Source organism: Mobula birostris, chromosome 5 (assembly GCF_030028105.1).
Source record: "Mobula birostris isolate sMobBir1 chromosome 5, sMobBir1.hap1, whole genome shotgun sequence".
Lineage (NCBI taxonomy): Eukaryota > Metazoa > Chordata > Chondrichthyes > Myliobatiformes > Myliobatidae > Mobula > Mobula birostris.
This window is the reverse complement of record NC_092374.1, coordinates 9,942,547-9,962,885: the sequence shown is the minus strand read 5'-3', so window position 1 is coordinate 9,962,885 and position 20,339 is coordinate 9,942,547. Positions and strand designations below refer to the sequence as shown.

Sequence of the window (20,339 nt, the reverse complement as noted above, 5' to 3'; positions counted from 1 at the left end):
CTTGCAAGCTGAGACAATAGGTCGGCCAGGACAGGCAGGTTTGTGGATCTTGTTTTTTGTATGTGTTTGTTTGTATTGGCCAAGCTTGCCAAGTTTGATTTGCGCTAATTTAATTTGCTGATACTAATCTTGTTTGTCAGAAATTATTTAGTGTTTGCAGAAGAACTATTGTAAATGTCACCCCACTCTTTAAGAAGGGAGGGAGGCAAAAGGCTAGGAAATTATAGGTTCAAGGTTCAAAGGTCAAGGTTAATGTCAGAGAAATGTACACAATATACTTCCTGAAACGCTTCTTCTTTGCATTTTTTCTATAGGCTAGATAGCCTGACTTCAGTCGTTGTTAAGATGTTACAGTCCATTTCTCAATGTACAGAGTATAAGAAATAAGGTGGACGACCTTGTTGCACTATTACAGATTGCCAGGTATGATGTTGTAGCTATCACTGAATCATGGCTGAAGGATGATTGTAGTTGAGAGTTGAATGTCCAAGGTTACACATTGTATTGGAGGGATAAGAAGGTAGGCAGAGGGGGTGGTGTGGCTTTGCTGGTAAAGAATGGCATCAGATCTCTGGAAAGATGTAACATGCTGAATCCTACTCTGATGGCAGTTATATACAGGCCTCCCAACAGTGACTGGGATGTGGATCACAGATTACAACAGGAAATAGAAAAGGCATGTCAAAAGGGCAATGTTATAAGTCATGGGAGATTTTAACATGCAGATCGATTGGGAAAATCAGCCTTGTAATGGATCTCAAGGGAGTGAGTTTGTTGAATGCCTGAGAGATGGGTTTTAGAGTAGTTTGTTGTTGAACCTAGTAGGGGATCAGCTCTATTGGATTGGGTGTTATGTCATAAACTGGAGGCAATTAGGAAGCTTAAGGTAAAAGAACCCTTAGGAGACAGTGATCATAATATGATTGAGTTTAACTTGATATCTGATAAGGAGAAAGTAAAGTCTGATGTAGCAGTACCTCAGTGGAGTAAAGGAAATTACAGTGGTATGAGTGAGGAGTTGGCCAAAATAAATTGGAAGGAGATGCTGACAAGGGTGACAGCAGGGCAGCAATGGCGTGAGTTTCTGGAAAAAATGAGGAAGGTGCAGGATACACGTATTCCAAAAACAAAGAAATAATCAAATGGCAAAATCGTACAACCTCGACTGACAAGGGAATTCAAAGCTAATGTAAAAGCAAAGGAGAGGGCATATCTCAAAGCAAAAATTAGTGAGAAGATAGACGAATGGGAAGTGTTTAAAAACTTAAAGACAGCAACTAAAAAAATCATCAGGAGGGAAAAGGTGAAATGTGAAAGCAAGCTAGCAAACAATATCTAAGTGGGTAGTAAAAGCTGTTTCAAGTATGTAAAAAATAAAAGACATGAGAGTGGATATGGGACTGCTAGAAAATGAGGCTGGAGAAATAGTAAACAGGGGACAAGGAGACGGCAGATGAATTGAATGAGTATTTTGTAACAGTCTTCACTGTGGAACACAGTAGCATGTGACAGATGTTGAAGGGTGTGAGGGAAGAGAAGTGAGTGCAGTTACTATTACAAGGCAGAGGTGGGAAAAGAAAGCTGCAAGACCCAAGGGTACAGTATATAAGTAACCTTGATCAGATGAACTGCACCACAGGGTTCTGAAAGAGGTAGCGGTAGAGAAAGTATAATCTTTCAAAAATCATTGGACTCTGGCATGGAGCCAGAAGATTGGAAAATTGCAAATGTCACTCCACTCTTTAAGAAAGTTGGAAGGAAGTAGAAAGGAAATTATAGACCAGTTAGCCTGACCTCAGTGATTGGGAAGATGTTGGATGTTAAGAATGAGGTTATGGAGTATTTGGTGACAGAGGACAAAGTCAGCATGGTTTCCTTAAGGGAAAATCTTGCCTGATGAACTTGTTGGAATTATTTGAGGAGATTACAAATAGGATAGATAAAATGGATGCAGTGGATGTTGTATATTTGGACTTCCAGAAGGCCTTTAACAAGGTGCCACACATGAGGCTGCTTATCAAGTTAAGAGCACATTGTATTGTTGGAAAGTTACTGGCATGGTTAGAGCATTGGCTGATTGGTAGGAGGCAGTGAGTGGGAATAAAAGGATCCCTTACTGGTTGGCTGCCAGTGACTAGTGGTGTTCCACAGGCATTGGTATTGGGACCACTTCTTTTTATGCTGTATATCAATGATTTAAATTTTGGAATAGATGGCTTTGTTGCCAAGTTTGCAGTGATGTGACATTTGATGGAGGGACATGTAGTGTTGAGGAAACAGGAAAGTTGCAGAAGGACTTAGACAGATTAGGATAATGGGCAAGAGTGTAGTAAATGAAATACAGTGTTGAAAAATGTATGGTCATGCACTTTGGTTGATGAAATAAATCTGCAGACTATTTTCTAAACAGGGAGAAAATCCAAAAATCTGAGATGTAAAGGGACTTGGGAGTCCTTGTGCAAAACACCCTAAAGGTTAACTTGCAGGTAGAGTCGATGGTGAGGAAGGCAAATGCCATGATCGCGTTCATTTCAATAGGTCTAGGATACAAGAGCAGGAATGTATGCCGATGCTTTACAAGGCACTGGAGAGGATTCACCTTGAGTATTGTGATAAGTTTTGGGCTCCTCATCAAAGAAAAGATGTGCTGGCATTGGAGAGGGTTCAGAGGAGGTTCACAAGGATGATTCCAGGAATGAAAGAGTTATCATATGAGGAATGTTTGATGGCTCTGGGTCTGTATTTGCTGGAATTTAGAAGGATGAGGGGGGGATCTCATTGAAACCATTCGAATGTTGAAAGGCCTTGACAGAGTAGATGTGGAAAGGATGTTTCCCATGGTGGGGGAGTTTAGGACAAGTGCACATAACCTTAGGATAAATTTATAACAGAGATGCAAAGAAATTTCTTTATCCAGAGGTCAGAAATTTGTGGAATTTGTTACCATGAGCAGCTGTGGAGGCCAGGGTACTGGGTGTATTTAAGGCATAGATTGATAAGTTTTTGATTAGACACAAGGTTGTGGGGAGAAGGCCAGGGAGTGGGGCTGGAGAAAAAAGGATCAACCATGATTAAATGGCCTAATTCTGTTCCTACGTCTTAATATCTTATCAGTAAAGATGAGGTTTTGGGGTATTTGGAAGCCAGGACAAAATGACTAAAGTCAGCATGGTTTCCTTCAGGCAGGGGTTCTCAACCTTTTTTGTGCCATGGACCTGTACCATTAACCAAGGGGTCCATGAATCCCACGTTGGGAACCCCTCCCTTAAGGGGAAATCTTGCCTGCCAAGTCTATTGGAATTCTTTGAGGAAATATCAAGCAGGAAAGGCAAAGAGTGCCAGTGGATATTGTTTACTTGGGTTTTCAAAAGGCCTTTGATAAGGTGCAACACATTAGCTGCTAAGTAAGATAGGAGCACATGGTATTACAGGAAAGTTACGATAGTAGCTGTCTCTACAGATGCTGCTCATTTGATATATTCACAATAAATGACTGAAGCTCACGTTCCAGTTCAACCTTTAATCAGTTCTTACATCTGAAGGTGAAAATAAAGGAAAAACTCCAGATGCTGAAAATTTGAAATTAATACAGAAGATGCTGGAAACACTCATCATTCAGATGGCATCAGCGTAAACAGAAATGGAGTTAATCATTTAAAGTCTGAGAAAGAAGAATCCTGAACCTGCACTTTTAACTATTTCTCTCTCCACAGATGTTGCCTGACCTGTTGAGCTTCCAGCAATTTCTGTCTTTATCTCAGGTTTCTACCATCTGTAATTATTTGATCTTAAATAGACTACATGGCATTCCTCAATCTTTTTGAGATTTTCATTCAACTCTGTTTGACATCCTCATTTGATTTTTGAAATATGGATCATCACACCAGCTGTAGTTTTTTTTCAGAATAAAAACAAAGTATTGCAAAATAAATTAGCAAAAGTGAAACTGCTGGGCCTGTATTATCCCTTGATTCGAGTTTAATTGAAGAAGAAATCTATTAAATTTAATTGAAGAAGAAATCCGATAATGTCCCAGTATAATATTTGGTTAAAGGCCTGCAGAGTATTTCTAGCTTATTAAACATACCCCGCTGATTCCTGTGGTGATTAATTCAATGTGAACATTTCCCTCACCTTATAGCTGTTCGCTGCTTCACTTACAAAGTGATCAGGGTCATTATTTTGAGGATCAAACTTGTCCAGTAACCGTACAATATCAGCCAGAAGCTGCGAGTAACTTGACATCTTCAGCAGAAAGCACCTGTTCAGTGAAAGAAGTAAATATGTATGAAGAGGAGAACTTTTGAAGACAGTACAGCAAGATCAAATAACAACCAAGCCCAGAATAAATGTTCTAAGGTAGAGTCTTGTGAAATATTTTAGAAACTCATTTGCAACCTGTGAATTTAAATCATGAAAGCTTGTGTGCTTATTCTGGCAGAAACATGGCTCCAGGACAACATCATATGCACCATCAATTTTCGGGCAATCCCACTCAGGAACATGCTACTGTATTAGTTTTGTGATGCTATGTGCTTTCATTACTTTCTGTGCCTTATGCTGTGTGTATGCCTGTATGTACTGTACTGTGCTTTGCACTTTGGCCCCAGAACAACAATGTTTCATTCAGCTGTATACATGTGTATGGTTGAATGACAATTAAACTTGAACTTGAAAACTCCTTCATATGTTTTACAATTAAATACACACCAACAATTACCAGTTAATCTGCTTTTTATAATGCCAGTGATGTTGGCCTAGGTGATATACTCAGACATCTCACCCTGCAAAAACTCATTTCAGGGAGATAGCACCATCAATTTGCAGGAGACTCCCGGAACTTCCAGGAGAGGTGGGATGCCTGCAATAGAGTAGCTCCTTAGCAGCTAGCCAGCTAGTTTAAATAACGTTAGCTATGCTAATGAATGCATGACACCTGTTAAACTCACCTCAACACGTCTTTTACAGTCTTAACCCACCATAGACAATAGAAAAGTCACTGTTGCAAACAGTGCAGCGAGCAACACTGTCATTATTTTTGACCCCAAGGGTACACTTTAGTCATAGTCATACTTTATTGATCCCGGGGGAAATTGGTTTTTGTTACAGTTGCTCCATAAATAATAAATAGTAATAGAACCATAAATAGTTAAATAGTAATATGTAAATTATGCCAGTAAATTATGAAAAAAGTCCAGGACCAGCCTATTGGCTCAGGATGTCTGACCCTCCAAGGGAGGAGTTGTAAAGTTTGATGGCCACAGGCAGGAATGACTTCCTATGACGCTCTGTGCTGCATCTCGGTGGAATGAGTCTCTGGCTGAATGTACTCCTGTGCCCACCCAGTACATTATGTAGTGGATGGGAGACATTGACCAAGAGTAGTCTGGGGTGATGTACGTTTTATACTTTCTTTTTTTGGAACACTCTGCCATGGCGTGCACTCGCTCTCTCTCGTGGTCGCTCTTGCGCTCACTCTCTCTCCCTCTCTCTCTCACGCACTCTCGTGGTCTCTCTCGCGCTCGCTCTCTCTCACGCTCTCTCTTGCTTGCTCTCAAAAAAATAGATTTCCGGGAAATTGTATATACTTTGCGGGCATCAGGGAGCTACTATTAATACGCGGGGGACTCCCGGAACTTCCGGGAGAGGTGGGATGTCTGTATACTTACTTCAGAAACTCAATTTAAACGAGCTCAAGACACTGGTGTATTGCAAACCCTTATCCATTAGCCTATATTAATCACTCAACCAGCATCAATTAAATAGATCCGATCATGAACTCAGTGCCATTTGTGGGAATTTGCTGTGTGCAAATTGGCTGCCTTTTAATCAACATTACAAAATCATTTCTTCAGCTCAGTTCTCCTAAGATCTGTATCAGTTCATGGTTTTTGTTTTCTTTGAAACACTAAAGAACTTTCCCTGCTGTGAGTGGTATCATCAGGCCATGCACCTTTATCCAAGGGATAGCAGTTTCGACATGGAAACAACCTCAAACGTGTATATACTTGACAACAAATTAGACACTTTTTTAGAATGCAGCTTGTATACACGATCCTTTGAACCATGAACGAGCTGGCATTCAAAAGTCATGATGCTCCTAACGAACTCTGTTCAATCATTGAATCGTGCAGGCCTTTTGTTCTGTTCTGCACATGTTGACTCTTGGGAAAATTTTTCCAGTTAGTCACATTTTCTTGTGCCTTTTTCCCAAAAGTCCCATAAATTTTGACCTCCATGTATTTAACTAATCCACTTTGAAAAGGCATTACTAAATCTGTTTCCGCTATCTTATTAATTCAGAATACCTCCTACCCTTTTGGCAATTACATTAAATCTTTGTCCTCTAGTCACCGACCTTGGGAATCGGTTTCTCCCTGTTTATTGTTGAAACCCTCATGATTTCAGACACATTCATTGCAAATGGAAATGATGCACACATACTTAATGTGGGTAAAATGAATGCAAATTAAATAGATAACAAACTTCCCATGGAAAATCTAGATGAGAATGAGAGTAAAGGCAACGTGCCCCTGTACATCAAGTACTCTCTGGGAGATTGGATTAAAAAGCATCTGTACTGACCTGTTCAATTAACTCATTCCGCTTATGAACTATTGGGCAGTATTCCAACCTGAAAGGTCAACAATTGCTTTCCTCTCACAGATGTTGCTCAAGCCACTAAGTTCTCCCTGCAGATTGTTTGGTGCTTGCTTTATGTTGGGACACATAAGATGCTGGATCAAGACAGCCAATACGTTCCATATCAGTTCTTTACAGAAAGACACATAATCCCTGCATGTTTTCAGAAATGCACAGCCGCTGTACTGTTTTTCTCCTTTCAGAACACAGCAGCAACACAATGTGAGATTTCTGAGATGTACGCACAGCATTAAGACTCTTAAAAGCAGAGAAATGAGGGAAATTTTGAAGATTATTATTCCTCTAGTTTTGACATCTTCTCTTCTTCCTTCTTCTTTCAGGCAGAGGATACAAAAGCCTGAAAACAAGCTCAATCCCTGTAATCAGACTTGTGGCCTCAGAATCTACCTCATTATGGTCTTGCACTTCATCATTTACCTGCCGTGCACCTTTTCAGTAGCTTTTACACTCCGTTCTGAATTGTTATTGTTTTACCTTATTTTAGCTCAATACACCGTGTAATGACTTGATCTGTATAAATAGTGAGCAAGACAAGATTTTCACCATGTCTCCGTACATATGACAACAATAACCTGAAACCAAAAACTTCAGAGTAATCAAATTTAAACAAGTTGTTTTTGTCGCACCTTTCACAACCTCAGGGCACTGAGAGTCACTGTGTTATTTCCATAGAACAAGCTTGCAGAAACAGTAATGAAGCACAAGTATTTTGAGATAGTACGACAGGGTTTTGAATTACAAAGGGATCTTAATATCTGGGCTAGTGGTTCAAGGAATGGCAGATACTGTTTTAGCCAGATAAACGCGAGGTGTTGCATTTTGGTAGGACAAATCGGGTTGCACTTCCACACTGGGGTTCCGTGGAATGCCACGGAACATGGAGTTCTGGGATGCAGGTACATGATGACATGAAAGTGGTGACACAGATTGACAAGGTGATGGAGGGACTTGCCTTCCACAGTCAGGATATTGAGAACAGTGTTGTACATCTGGTTACAACTGTACAAGATATTGGTAAAGCCACAGCTGGAGTACCGCACACAGTATAGTTCTGGTCACCCTGCCTTTGGAAGGATGTCATTAAACTGCAAAGGGTGCAAAAAATATTGATGAGGATGTGAGCAGAACTGGAACATCATCAGGCTCCTGAACAGAGGGGACAACTTCACTCACCTCAACACTGAACTGTTCCCACAACTTATGGACTCACTTTCAAGAACCCTTCATCTCATTTTCTTGATATTTATTGCTTATTTATTTTTGTTTACTTGTATTTACTCTGAATTCCTGCAAGAACATATGGTGACTTTGATAATAAATTTACTTTGAACTTTGGAGCTTTTGGGTTGAGAGGAAAGACTTGAGCTATTCTTTTTCCTGGAGCATAGAAGGTGTGAATAATTTTACAAAGGTTTATAAAATCATGAGGCGAACACTCTTTTCCTTCGGGTAGGGGGGTCCTAAGGTAGGTTTAGAGTGAGAGAGGAAAGGTTTAGAGAAGCAACTTTTCCCACATAGAGGGTGCCGTGTGTGGAACGAGCAGCCAGGATAAGTGGTGGAGGTGGCTACAATGACAACGTTTAAAAGGCATTTGGAGAGTTACATCAATGGAATGGTTTAGATATCATGAGGGGTATGAAGCAGGTGGATAGTCATATCCTCTCCCCCATGGCGGAGGAGTCCAAAACTAGAGATACGAGAGGAGTGAAATTGAAGGGCCCCGAGTGGTAATTTCTTTACAAAGAGAATAGTGAGTTGCCAGAAGAAATGGATGAGGCATATTACAACATTTAGTAGGTAATTGGATGGGCATATGGAGGGGAAAGGCTTGGAGGCTTATGGGCTGTATTAGACGAGCAGGGAGGATGCCGTGGTTGGCATGGACCAGTTGGGCTGAAGGGCCTGTTTCTTACTGAGTACCGACTACACCAGTGGCATTTAGAGCAGCAATGAAGGTTCTTCATCTCTTGTCTGTCCTTGGCCACCTTCGTTATTGTGTCCCAGGTGTGGTTCAAGGTTCTCATGTCTGCCCCAAAGGGTTTGGCACCATACCATCGCACACAGATGCAGAAGGATATTTCATTGCTGATTCCATAGGAATTTTAATTGACCAGTCAAGGCTATTATCCCTGAGCTGATCCCCTGAACCTGGAATGACTGGTGGACTAGTCTTTGACTGGCCTCTACCCTTGGACCTGTTTGGCATGGGTGACCCTACCAAGAGCCAAAGCATAAAGCCCTGACTCCAGCCAACATAGCTCTCTGGGTCATTGAGGCACACAGGCCTCTGAACCCAATGACAAGGTTGAGGTCCGCTTGGAGGAAAGGACCTGTTTTCATTCTGTATTACTCTATGAAATGGGCCAAACAAAGGCAAATAGGACCAGCTCAGATAGGCAACTTGTATTGCATGAACAAACTGAGCCAAAGAGCTTGTCTTATCTGCTCCATCATATTTTTATATCTCTTGCAGAGATTAGTAAAAGCCAAGCACCCTGGGAGGAATTCACTATCTCTTCTTCAGATAGCACCCTGTGATCTTTTACGCTCCTCTGTGGGAAGAGATAGTGCCTCAATTTCAGGTTTTATTCTGAAATCAGCAGATCTGAGTGTGGCACAAAGCAATTAAACTTGAATTATGTGCTTAAATCTCTGGATCAGCACTTCGAACCATGAGTTCAGACTATCTACACCAGAGCATTTTACACGCTGTTATAGGAGGCAGCACAGTGGTTAGTGCAGCACTTTACAGTGCCAGATGCAAAATCCATCGGGGTTCAGATCCTGCTGCAGTCGTTCTCGCAGCGACTGCGTAGCTGTCCTCCCTCATTTCAAAAGAGGTATGAGTTGTGGCCATGCCATATTTCTGTTGGAAGCGTGGCGACACATGTGGGCTGTATCCAGCACATCTTGGACTGTGTTGGTCATTGACATAAATGACAGATTTCACTGTATAAGGCCATAAGACTATAAGACATAGGAGCAGAATTAGGCCAATCGGCCCCAAATCTGCTCTGCCATCCATCATGGCTGATTTATTATCCCTCTCAATCACATTCCCCTGCCTTTTCTCCGTAACCTGACTAACCAAGAACCTATCAACCTCCACTCTAATATACCCAATGACTTGGCCTCTACAGCCGTCTGTGGCAATGAACTCCACATATTCACCAACTTCTGGCAGAAGAAATTCCTCCTCATCTCTGTTCTAAAGGGACATCCTTCCACTTGGAGGCTGGCCTTTTGAAGAGTATTTGTCCAAGCACTGATGATTGAAAAGTTGCTGAACTCTGCAGTTGCAGCTGTTCTTGCGATTGTGGTTTTCTCAATTTTTTTTGCTTAATTTATTGAAAAGATTATAGGTTCTTGAAGTGAGAGGCTTCGGCAGACATAGCAGTTCACCATCCTGCCAATGCGGTCTCTCATGTGCACAACAAACAGCTTTGTGATTGTTATCGAGGTTAACTTTAATTAATCACATAAGAATGTTTCAGAACTTTCAAAATAACCCACCTTCCTCTCACTTCTGAATCAATCAATTACACTAGTCAGCTCAGGCTGAGTCTGGGTGAGACCCATGATTCAAGAATGAGGATTGTTTAACGTCATTCCCAGGACACAAGTGTAAAGGAGAATTAGATAATTGTTACTCTGGATTTGTTACAGCACAAAAAAACCCACAAAAAATACAAAACATACTGAATATAAATACATAAGATAGCTTATATACTGCAAGTCCATAAAGTAACATTCGGCATAGGAGTGTCTGTACATCAGGTGATGGACAGGAAATGATAAAGTAGTGTAGTTGGGCATGTGGAGGAGTTGATCAGCCTTACTTCTTAGGGAAAGTAACTGCTTTTGAGTTTGGTTGTCCTGACACGGATGCTATGTCATAGCCTCCTCCCTGATGGGAGTGGGACAGTTTATGATCAGGGTGGGTGGGTGGGATCCTTCATGACGTTACTTGCCCTTTTCTGGCATTTTCTGCATACATGTCCGTGATAGCGGGCAGGCTGGCACTGGTGATGTGTTGGGCTGTTTTCACCACCCATTGTAGAGTCTTCGTGTCCTCGGCAGTGCAGTGTCTGTACCATGCAATGATTTGTCTTGTGGGATGCTCTTTACTGCGCATCTGTAGAATGATGCGAGTATAGATGTGCATAGATCATAAAGATTGGCGGGCAGTCTTGAAGGAGGTATCATGCCCCTACTCTTTATTTTGTGTTCTTGTTTAACTTCATATCTCTGACTCTCCTGCAGCAAGCAGTCCAGGAGGCAAATAGTATATTGGCATTTATACAGCACAGGAACAGGCCCTTCAGACACAATGTCAGTGCAAACCAGTCTATTTGCCTGCACATGATCTAGTATAAAGCCCTCCACGGCCTAAATGCCACTATTGTATCTGGTCCTCCATCAACCCTGGCAGCCCAATCCATAAAAAGTGCAGACGTTGCTTTACCTGTCAGCAAGAAAACGCTTATATTTACATTTGTTTTCCTGAACCAGTTACCCACATTGTCTCAATTTAAACAAACAAATGGGGAGATTTTTTGATTGAGGACCTTGTAACTTAATTACCAGATAAGAACTGTTAATAATATTATTATTAACTTATTTATAAATCTTTTATGAAACAGGTGAACAGGTGATGTAGTTCAAGGTGCTTTACAAAGGGATAAAGTGCAAACAAGAAAATAAAAGACAAAAAGATGTTAGTTAAAAGCAAGGTTAAATAAACAGGTTTTGAGCTGGTGTTTAAAAGTGTCAACTGAATCTGCATCCCTTATAGTTTTAGGTATTGAGTTCCACAGTTTCGGAGCTTAGTTCAAAAAAGCTGACCTGCCTATTATCTTTTGAGGGAAATTGTTTATTTGAAGAGACCATCAGGTGGAGGACTTTGTGGAATGCTGCAAGCTGAATCATCTGCATTCTAACATTGGTGAGACAAACGAGACAGTGGTGGACTTTAGGAAGGCCAAACCTGTCACTACTGATGGCGAGGACGTGGATATGATGAGGGCCTACAAGTTCCTGGGGGTGCACCTGGATGACAGGCTTGAGTGGAGCACCAACGCAGAGGCTGTGTACAAGAAGGGCCAGAGTCACCGCTACTTCCTGAGGAGACTGAGGTCCTTTGGGGTATGCAGGCCTCTCCCTCACATGTTCTACCAGTCTGTAGTCGCTAGTACAACCTTCTATCTGGTGGTGTGCTGGGGCAGTGGCATCAACATGGGTGATGCCAACAGGCTCAATAAGCTGATTAGAAGTTGGTTGCTGCAACTGTAATGAAAACTAATTTCCCTCGGGATCAATAATGTATGACTATGGCTATGTGAAAGGCTGGCTCTTTTATAGGAGTCAAACCGGACACACTGGAGGCTGGGGTAGAACAAAGGACCCCACAGAAAGTCCTGGCAGTTCGAGACAATATTTCTCACCTTCCTCATGCTGCTTTGGCTGAAGACAGGAGCACTTTCAGTAAAACAACTGTACTGCTCCAAAGCATATTCTTACCCTCGGCCATTAGGCTCTATAATGAGTTGTCCTATAGTTGGGGAAGTCATGACCCCTTCCTGTTCGACTGTTTCGACCTCTGTTTACCACATGCTGCTATCACGGACACCATCACTTCTTATCTAGATGGTGTGAATGTATGCCCATTACTGTATAATATCTTGTACCACCATCTTATCAGCATGAACTTGGAAATCTTGAACATCTTATTTTTAAGGTAACTTTTTTTATTATTTCTTTCTTATTTTCAAATATTTATATATCTGCATACTTGTAATGCTACTGAGACACGAATTTCCATTGGAAGCAATAAATTATCTATCTATCTAAGACCTGAGAGCTCCAGCAGGATTATAAAACAAAAGTGATTCTGTGATGTACTCGGGTGCCAGACCATTGAGAACTTTAAGAACAAGTAAGAGAACTTTAAAATCAATTCTAAAAGATACAAGGAAGCCAATTCAGAACTGCCAGGCCAGGAGTGATTTTGCGTTGCTTCAGATTGAATTGAATTGACTTTATTTCTTACATCCTTCCCACACAAAGAGTAAAAATCTTTACATTATGTCTCCATCTAAATGTGCAATCATAGTAATTTGTTCTATTTATAATAAATAGAGCAGTCAATGTAACATAGAGTACACTCAAAACAGCACGAGTTAATCAGTCTGATGACTGATTCCAGCATGTGCAGTCTCTTGTGTTTCCCTTAATGAAGGTTCTTCGACCTGTAATATTTAATTACTTTACGGTGAGAATGTTATCTGCTTCTCTTTCCTAAGATGCTTCCTGTCCTGAGGAGTGTTTCCAGGACTTAAACACGAGGAATTCTACAGATGCTGGAAATTCAAGCAACACACATCAAAGTTCCCAGTGAACGCAGCAGGCCAGGCAGCATCTCTAGGAAGAGGTACAATCGATGTTTCGGGCCAGAGAAAGCAAGATCTCCCAGTGGCCACACATTTTAATTCCACATCCCATTCCCATTCTGATATGTCTATCCACGGCCTCCTCTACTGTAAAGATGAAGCCACACTCAGGTTGGAGGAACAACACCTTATATTCCGTCTGGGTAGCCTCCAACCTGATGGCATGAACATCGACTTCTCTAACTTCCGCCTTGGCCCCACCTCCCCCTCGTACCCCATCTGTTACTCATTTTTATGCACACATTCTTTCTCTCACTCTCCTTTTTCTCCCTCTGTCCCTCTGAATATACCTCTTGCCCATCCTCTGGGTCCCCCCCCTTGTCTTTCTTCCCGGACCTCCTGTCCCATGATCCTCTCATATCCCTCTTGCCTATCACCTGTCCAGCTCTTGGCTCCATCCCTCCCACTCCTGTCTTCTCCTATCATTTTGGATCTCCCCCTCCCCCTCTCAAATCTCTTACTAGCTCTTCCTTCAGTTAGTCCTGACGAAGGGTCGCGGCCCCAAACGTCGACTGTACCTCTTCCTAGAGATGCTGCCTGGCCTGCTGCGTTCACCAGCAACTTTGATGTGTGTTTCCAGGACTTCCTATTTCTATTTTGGATATGCAGCACCTCCAGTTTTTTTTTAAATTTCCAAACCTAGCTACTGTATGTGAACCTAAAGGTTACTTTCACTAGTGAATATCCCAAACAGTGATGCTGCTAAGCACCTACATACCCTAAATGCATAGTAAAGCTGACAAGCGAAGCCATGAACCACTATCGCCCCAAAATGATAGTCCTAAACTTTAGCACCTGAAGAAATTATTTTAATCCAAACCGTTATAATTCCAACCGTATCCATCGTAAGCCTAAAGTAATCCAAGTGCGACATCTAAGGTCAAACTATTAAAAACCTCAACCAGTCACTCATTCCCACGAACTCAACTGACCACTAACCCCACTCACCACAACCACAAATCACTCCGTCAAAATGAAAATAGCGAACATCTAATTGTGGTAAAATCCTTTATCTCAATTCCTCAACTATTTTAAATTTAAAAAGACAAACCCATTCACTCCGCAGCTGAATCGGCAGGTCGGTTTTCAGTATCTCACTGAACGAGGATCTGCGGCTGTCGCGGATCATGGTGCATCCTGGGAATTGTAGTCCTTATATGCACAATTACCTTCAAATGGACGACGGCTTCGAATGGAATAACTACAAACCTCTATCCGTCACTGCAAGGCGCGTCGCGTCGTCCGCACTACATGTTTGGCCGTCTCTAGGCAACGGAGTTAACTCGTGAACGCAAATAAAAATCGATCAAGGGCGCGAATAAACATGAATTACCCAAAGGTATTGATAGTAAAACATTGTAAGATCCTACAGTTCCATGCCTTTATCAATTTGAAAAGCGTTACCAAACAGTACGGAGTTTTTGTACGGTTCTGCGGCTGATTGGCTGCGATGGACGTCCATCATCGGCGGCAGGAGGCGTAATATCTCGTCATGTCCGGTGTTATGCTGAGGGGTTGACTGTGGTGCAGTGTGGGATGGTGTTGTCATGTCAGCTTGGAGCCGGCGCTGGCGGTGACATCGCCGGGGAGGGCGTGAGGAAGAGGTGGTTCGATGTCAGCGTGAGAGCCGGGGTCGGGAGATAGCGGCCGGGGAGCTGAAGTGTTGACAGCGGCCCCCCTCCTTGCCCCGTCCACCCGGCGGCGCGCGAGCCCGGGCAGGAGCGCCGCTCGCGACAGCCGGCAGCCGGCACCCGCCGCCAACATGAACCGGTTCCGCAAGTGGCTGTACAAGCCCAAGGTGAGCTGAGCCCCGATGCGTGTGTGTGTTAGTGTGTCCGCTCCCCGCGCACGGAACCTCCCGTGCACCGAAATGCACGTGTTGCCGGTCCGTCACCACTTTGCATCTGTTATTTTATTTTAAATTGGAGCCACCGCAAGAAGCAAGTGCAAACGAGTGTCCTTTACCCACGCCCAACCAAAAAAAGATGTAATTGCGTGGTGTTTGTTTAAATTCTTTTGGGTCCCGCCCAGATTTTGTTTCTAAAGTGCTGGGATTGTGAATGGATAACGAGATCATTAGAGCAGCGCAGTATAATTGCGAATTACGGCGTATGAAAGCTGGACAAACTCTCCTATTGCGTGCTCAGAGTTAAAGCATAATCTACCGCAACTTTTAACTGACGTCGGATGAAATGACCAAATGAGTTTTGCAGGGAAACTAATTTGGTTGATGTCTATGTGGTGTTTGCGTTGTGTCTGGTTTTTCTGTTACCGAAATCGCTGCCAGAGTACGGTTTATTGGTTAGCATGTTGTTAACTTGAGATTTCTTTAAGTGAGCAAACTACGTACAGTCTGCAGTTTGTGAGCCCGACAGGATTAAAACGGATTCAATGTCACTTACCGGACTGTTTGGTTTGTTGTGGATACCTACATAATAAAAACTAAACGCACTTGAAAAGTGTTTTGATACGTAAATAACTTATTATTCTCATCACTTTTGAATATTCGGATGTCATGATGATTGCAATATGTTGTTGGCTCTCTAGATGCCTGCATAATTTCGTTACTGGCCTATTTGTGCAGCTTTCTTCTTTATGCACTATATGGGAATATTTATTTCAAATGCATATCTTGACAATTGACTGGAACTCTCTTCTATGCAATCTAGCTTTCAGTTACAACACTGAGCATAAGAAAAAGTATATTAAAGATATAGATTTGTTATTGATTAGAGGAAAAAGCATTAACTTGTTTATCTGGTTGATCAGCTTTGAATTGTAGCGGGACCTCAATTAACTAATGTTCTTTGTATAGACCTTTGCTATTCATGCACAAAGATGCTTAAGGTCAAGTTCAAGTTTAATTATCATTCAGCTCTTCATGAATTCCCATGGATACAGCTAAACGAAATAGCATTACTCCTGCTCAAGGTGCAAAACACAGTCATACACGGGCAAGGCACATACCGCACGTATTAGAGCAAGTAAACATTCAGGGACACAAACCTGGAATTTTCATGTTCACTGTAATGTCTAACCTAAATCTTTAATAACAGTTGTCAATTTTGCGGAGTATTTTTTGTGGGTGTTTCAATCTTTTAGAATCTTTCCTGTTTGTTGTTTTCTTTTTGTGATGTTTTATATGTATCAACTAAAGTGTTGAGTGAATTGTGGGAAACTGATGTGAGAATGTACAGAAGTGTGGAATAGGTATTTCTATGTGCGTTGGAGGGGAATACAGCTTCACCCAAGTTTTTACTTAGTTTTAATTTACTTAACAGTTACAGCTACTGAATTTATAGCAGCTGAAGTAAATAGTAAACAATTACAGTTCATTTCCATTCCTTGGGTTCAGTGTTTCAAGGATGATTTATCGAAAGCTCTTGTACTTGGTTAATTGACTGTGGATGTGTCAGCATTGTTACAGTGAAGACTGCATTGTAGAGCAAGGTTTGTGGTTGGATTTGATTCTTATTTACTGCTGTATTAAATGGGAAGATGTGGTCCAGCTTGCCTGCACTGACCCATTATAGTCGAAGTAAGATCTGAAGTCATAAATGGTCATTGGTGAATTGCTGAAGGGCAATAGATAGCTTTGGAACCTCTACCACTTCATTTTACTTATACTGTTAACAACATCTTGTCTTTTTCTACAGTTGTCCTGAAACACTTTAAAATTAATTTTTGGAGTTAGTGCTATAATGCAAACGTTTGGACACAAGCTATAGGCATTCAGGTTTGTTGAATTATATAACATTTCTACCCTTATTTGGGAAAGTTAAATCACTTTCAGTTTCCTTCTCTTCCACCTTAACTGTTCAATTGTTTTTTTTTCCCATTCTGCTGCTAATTTAAAAGTTGTAGGATTTCAGAATCAGGTTTATTATCACCAGCATGTGATGTGAAATTTGATAACTTAGCAGCAGCAGTTCAATGCAATACATAATCAAGCAGAGAGGGAGGAAAGATAAAACATAATTATAAATAAACAAGTAAATCAATTATAAATCTATATTGAATAGATTATTAAAAACTGTGCAGAAGCATAAATACTGTATTTAAAGAAAGTGAAGTAGTGTCCAAAGCTTCAAAATCCATTTAGGAATCAGATGACAGAGGGGAAGAAGCTGTTCCTGAATCGCTGAGTGTGTGCCTTCAGGCTTCTGTACCTCCTACCTGATGGTAACAGTGAGAAAAGAGCATGCCCTGGGTGCTGGAGGTCCTTGTATATTCTCGTCAAGCCCTCTTTTCCAGGTCATAACAAATCAGTGTAATGCTGGAAATACTCGTGCATGGAAAGAGAAGCAGAATTAACATTTCAGACCTTCACAACTGGTTCTTTTGCCAGTTATTTTTGTTATATCCCTAATTTGAAAAATAAATTCTGCCTGTTTAAAGCTTATCAAAGTAGGTCATTGGTCCTTGTGGGCTTTGCAATGAAAATGTTTGCTTCCATACTTCCTCCTATTTTCACCTACAAAGTACTGAAAGAAAACCTGAAAATCAAAAGTGTATTATTTCTTAACAAGGCTACAGTTGATACTCTGTTCTAAGAATATCAGTATTCTCAGCAGATTACTAACTCAGATATTTTCAGTGGAGACAAGAAAATGGAATTACTGGAAATCTGGAGAAATGCTTTAAAATGCTGGATAAATTTTGCAGGTCAGGGAGCACCTGTGAAGGGAAATGGACAATTGATATTTTGGATCTTATGGGCAAATGCACCATAAGATGCACCAGGCTATTAGACTGCTTAATTCATGCTGACTTAACTGTATTTCTATGTTATATTGACTATCCTGTTGTACATAATATTTATTATAAATTACTATAATTGCACATTTTGGCAGAGAAGTAACGCAAAGATTTTTACTCATGTATGTGAAGGATGTAAGTAATGAAGTCAATTCAATTCAACGTGTGGGCAGGTGCAATGAAAAACTCTACTTAAATACTGTGGTCTTGTCTGTTCAGAAATCTGGCGGTGGAGAATAAGCTGTTCTTAAAATAACACACATCAAAGTTGCTGGTGAACGCAGCAGGCCAGGCAGCATCTCTAGGAAGAGGTACAGTCGACGTTTCGGGCTGAGACCCTTTGTCAGGACTAACTGAAAGAAGAGCTAGTAAGAAATTTGAGAGGGGGAGGGGGAGATCCGAAATGATAGGAGAAAACAGGAGGGGGAGGGATGGAGCCAAGAACTGGACAGTTGATTGGCAAAAGGGATATGAGAGGATCATGGGACAGGAGGCCTAGGGAGAAAGAAAAGGGGGAGAGGGGAAACCCAGAGGATGGGCAAGGGGTATAATGAGAAGGACAGGGAGGAAAAGGAGAGAGAGAAAAAGAATGTGTGTGTATATAAATAGATAACAGATGGGGTACGAGGGGGAGATGGGGCATTAGCAGAAGTTTGTTCATGCCATCAGGTTGGAGGCTACCCAGACGGAATGTAAGGTGTTGTTCTTCCAACCTGAGTGTGGCTTCATCTTTACAGTAGAGGAGGCCGTGAATAGACATATCAGAATGGAATGGGACGTGGAATTAAAATGTGTGGCCATTGGGAGATCCTGCTTTCTCTGGCGAACAGAGTGTAGATATTCAGTGAAACAGTCTCCCAGTCTGCATCGGGCCTCGCCAATATATAGAAGGCTACATCGGGAGCACTGGACGCAGTACTTGCTAATATATAGAAGGCCACATGGGGAGACTCCTACTCTCTGTCCGCCAGAGAAAGCAGGATCTTGTATACCCTCCTTGGTGGTAGCAATGAGAATATCCCCTTTCTATACTTTTACTCCTTTGGGCTGCACCTTAGAAATAAACTCAGAAAACAAAGATCTTATTTGACCAACATTTTGGTCATTCCCCTTCCCTTTATGATATGGTGTCAAATTAGTTTATTTAAATATAATCTGAAAATTGAAAGTTTGTAAAAGGGAAGAAAATATCATAGTATCCTGTAGGATAGAAATACGAATTATGACTGCAGATAAAATTTGGCAAATGATTTCAGTGTTTGAGATTTATTACCCTTTGAGAGAAGAAATTTCCTCACTCATTTTTAAGTGACTGGTTCCTTGTCGCGTCCCTTTTTCATAGACTCTCCTATGAGAGGAAACGTGAATGTCTACCCTGCTAGCAAGATCATTTCCACCTCCCATTTTTTGCACCCCCTCCCAAATTCTTGTGAACACAAAGGAATACTAACACAACTGTCTTGCATCTATTGATTTAAAAAAAAAAAGCCCTCTTGGCTTAAGAATTTGCCTTTAGAATCTGCTGTAGACTCCCTCCAATAGTACAATAAGGGGACTGAAACTATGCACTTATTCCAGGTGTGGCTGAACCAATCTGCTATACAAAATTTCTTGATGTTAAAGTTCAATCTTATTTCAAGGAAGACCAATGTAGAGTTGTGGGACCTACCTGCTAACTTTTGTGTGATTCATGTACAAGAATGCCAAGCTCCCTCTGTACTCTAGTTGTTTGATTTTTCTCTTTGTACCAGTCTAAAATCTACAGCACAATATAGGCCCTTTGGCCAACAATGCTGTGTCAAACATGTACTTACTTTAGAAATTATCTAGGGTTACCTATAGCCCTCTATTTTTCTAAGCTCCGTGGAGTCTCCAGGAGTCTCTTAAAAGACCCTATCGTATCCACCTCCACCACTGTTGCCGGCAGTCCATTCCACGCACTCACCACTCTCTGTGTTTAATAAAAAAACACATAACTGGTGATGGATATTTATTATCCACTGGCACAGAGCATTTTATAAAGGTTATATGTTCCGGAAGTGAAATTTAAATAGATAGTAGAGATGGTATTAGTACCAGAGACACTGCTTTGCAGCACATGATGTGGTAGAAAATGCTTTGTAAAAACATTGTTATGCACAGTAGGATTTGGCATGATGTCAATCCTGAGTGCTACTGCTAATTGGTAATTGTGAATATGCAAATAAATGTTTGGGTTCTTTTTGAGAAATCTGCATAGTTATTGACATAGGCTATAGTTGTCTGGACACTGATACTGGTCTCATTTTTCTGGATTCCTTTCATAATTGATGTTTGAAATGTATAAGTTTCAAGACACAAATGTTTCTGCAAAACGGTTCTTGGTCACTATTAAGTTTGAAGTGATTAAAGTAATTTTATTACAATAAACTGATGACCCATTTTGTGAAGATCCCAAATTCGGAATATAAAAAAATTTTCAAGTCTTAG

General features: G+C 41.3%; 2 protein-coding genes across 7 annotated transcripts in view; one reads left to right on the top strand and one right to left on the bottom strand.

The window, feature by feature from the left end:
* Positions 1–14,238, bottom strand: part of cfap99 (cilia and flagella associated protein 99) — a 109,623-nt gene extending 95,385 nt beyond the window's left edge. For both annotated transcript variants that reach the window (XM_072257097.1, XM_072257098.1), the window contains exons 1-2: positions 14,164–14,238; positions 4,135–4,261 (exon numbers count right to left, since the gene is read on the bottom strand). In XM_072257097.1, the coding sequence (XP_072113198.1) occupies positions 4,135–4,245 (111 nt within the window). In that variant the 5' untranslated portion in view covers positions 4,246–4,261; positions 14,164–14,238. The remainder of the gene's footprint in view (positions 1–4,134; positions 4,262–14,163) is intronic.
* Positions 14,239–14,624: 386 nt separating this feature from the next.
* zfyve28 (zinc finger, FYVE domain containing 28) overlaps positions 14,625–20,339 on the top strand; it is a 198,392-nt gene continuing 192,677 nt past the window's right edge. For all 5 annotated transcript variants that reach the window (XM_072257589.1, XM_072257590.1, XM_072257591.1 and 2 more), the window contains exon 1: positions 14,625–14,910. In XM_072257589.1, the coding sequence (XP_072113690.1) occupies positions 14,875–14,910 (36 nt within the window). In that variant the 5' untranslated portion in view covers positions 14,625–14,874. The remainder of the gene's footprint in view (positions 14,911–20,339) is intronic.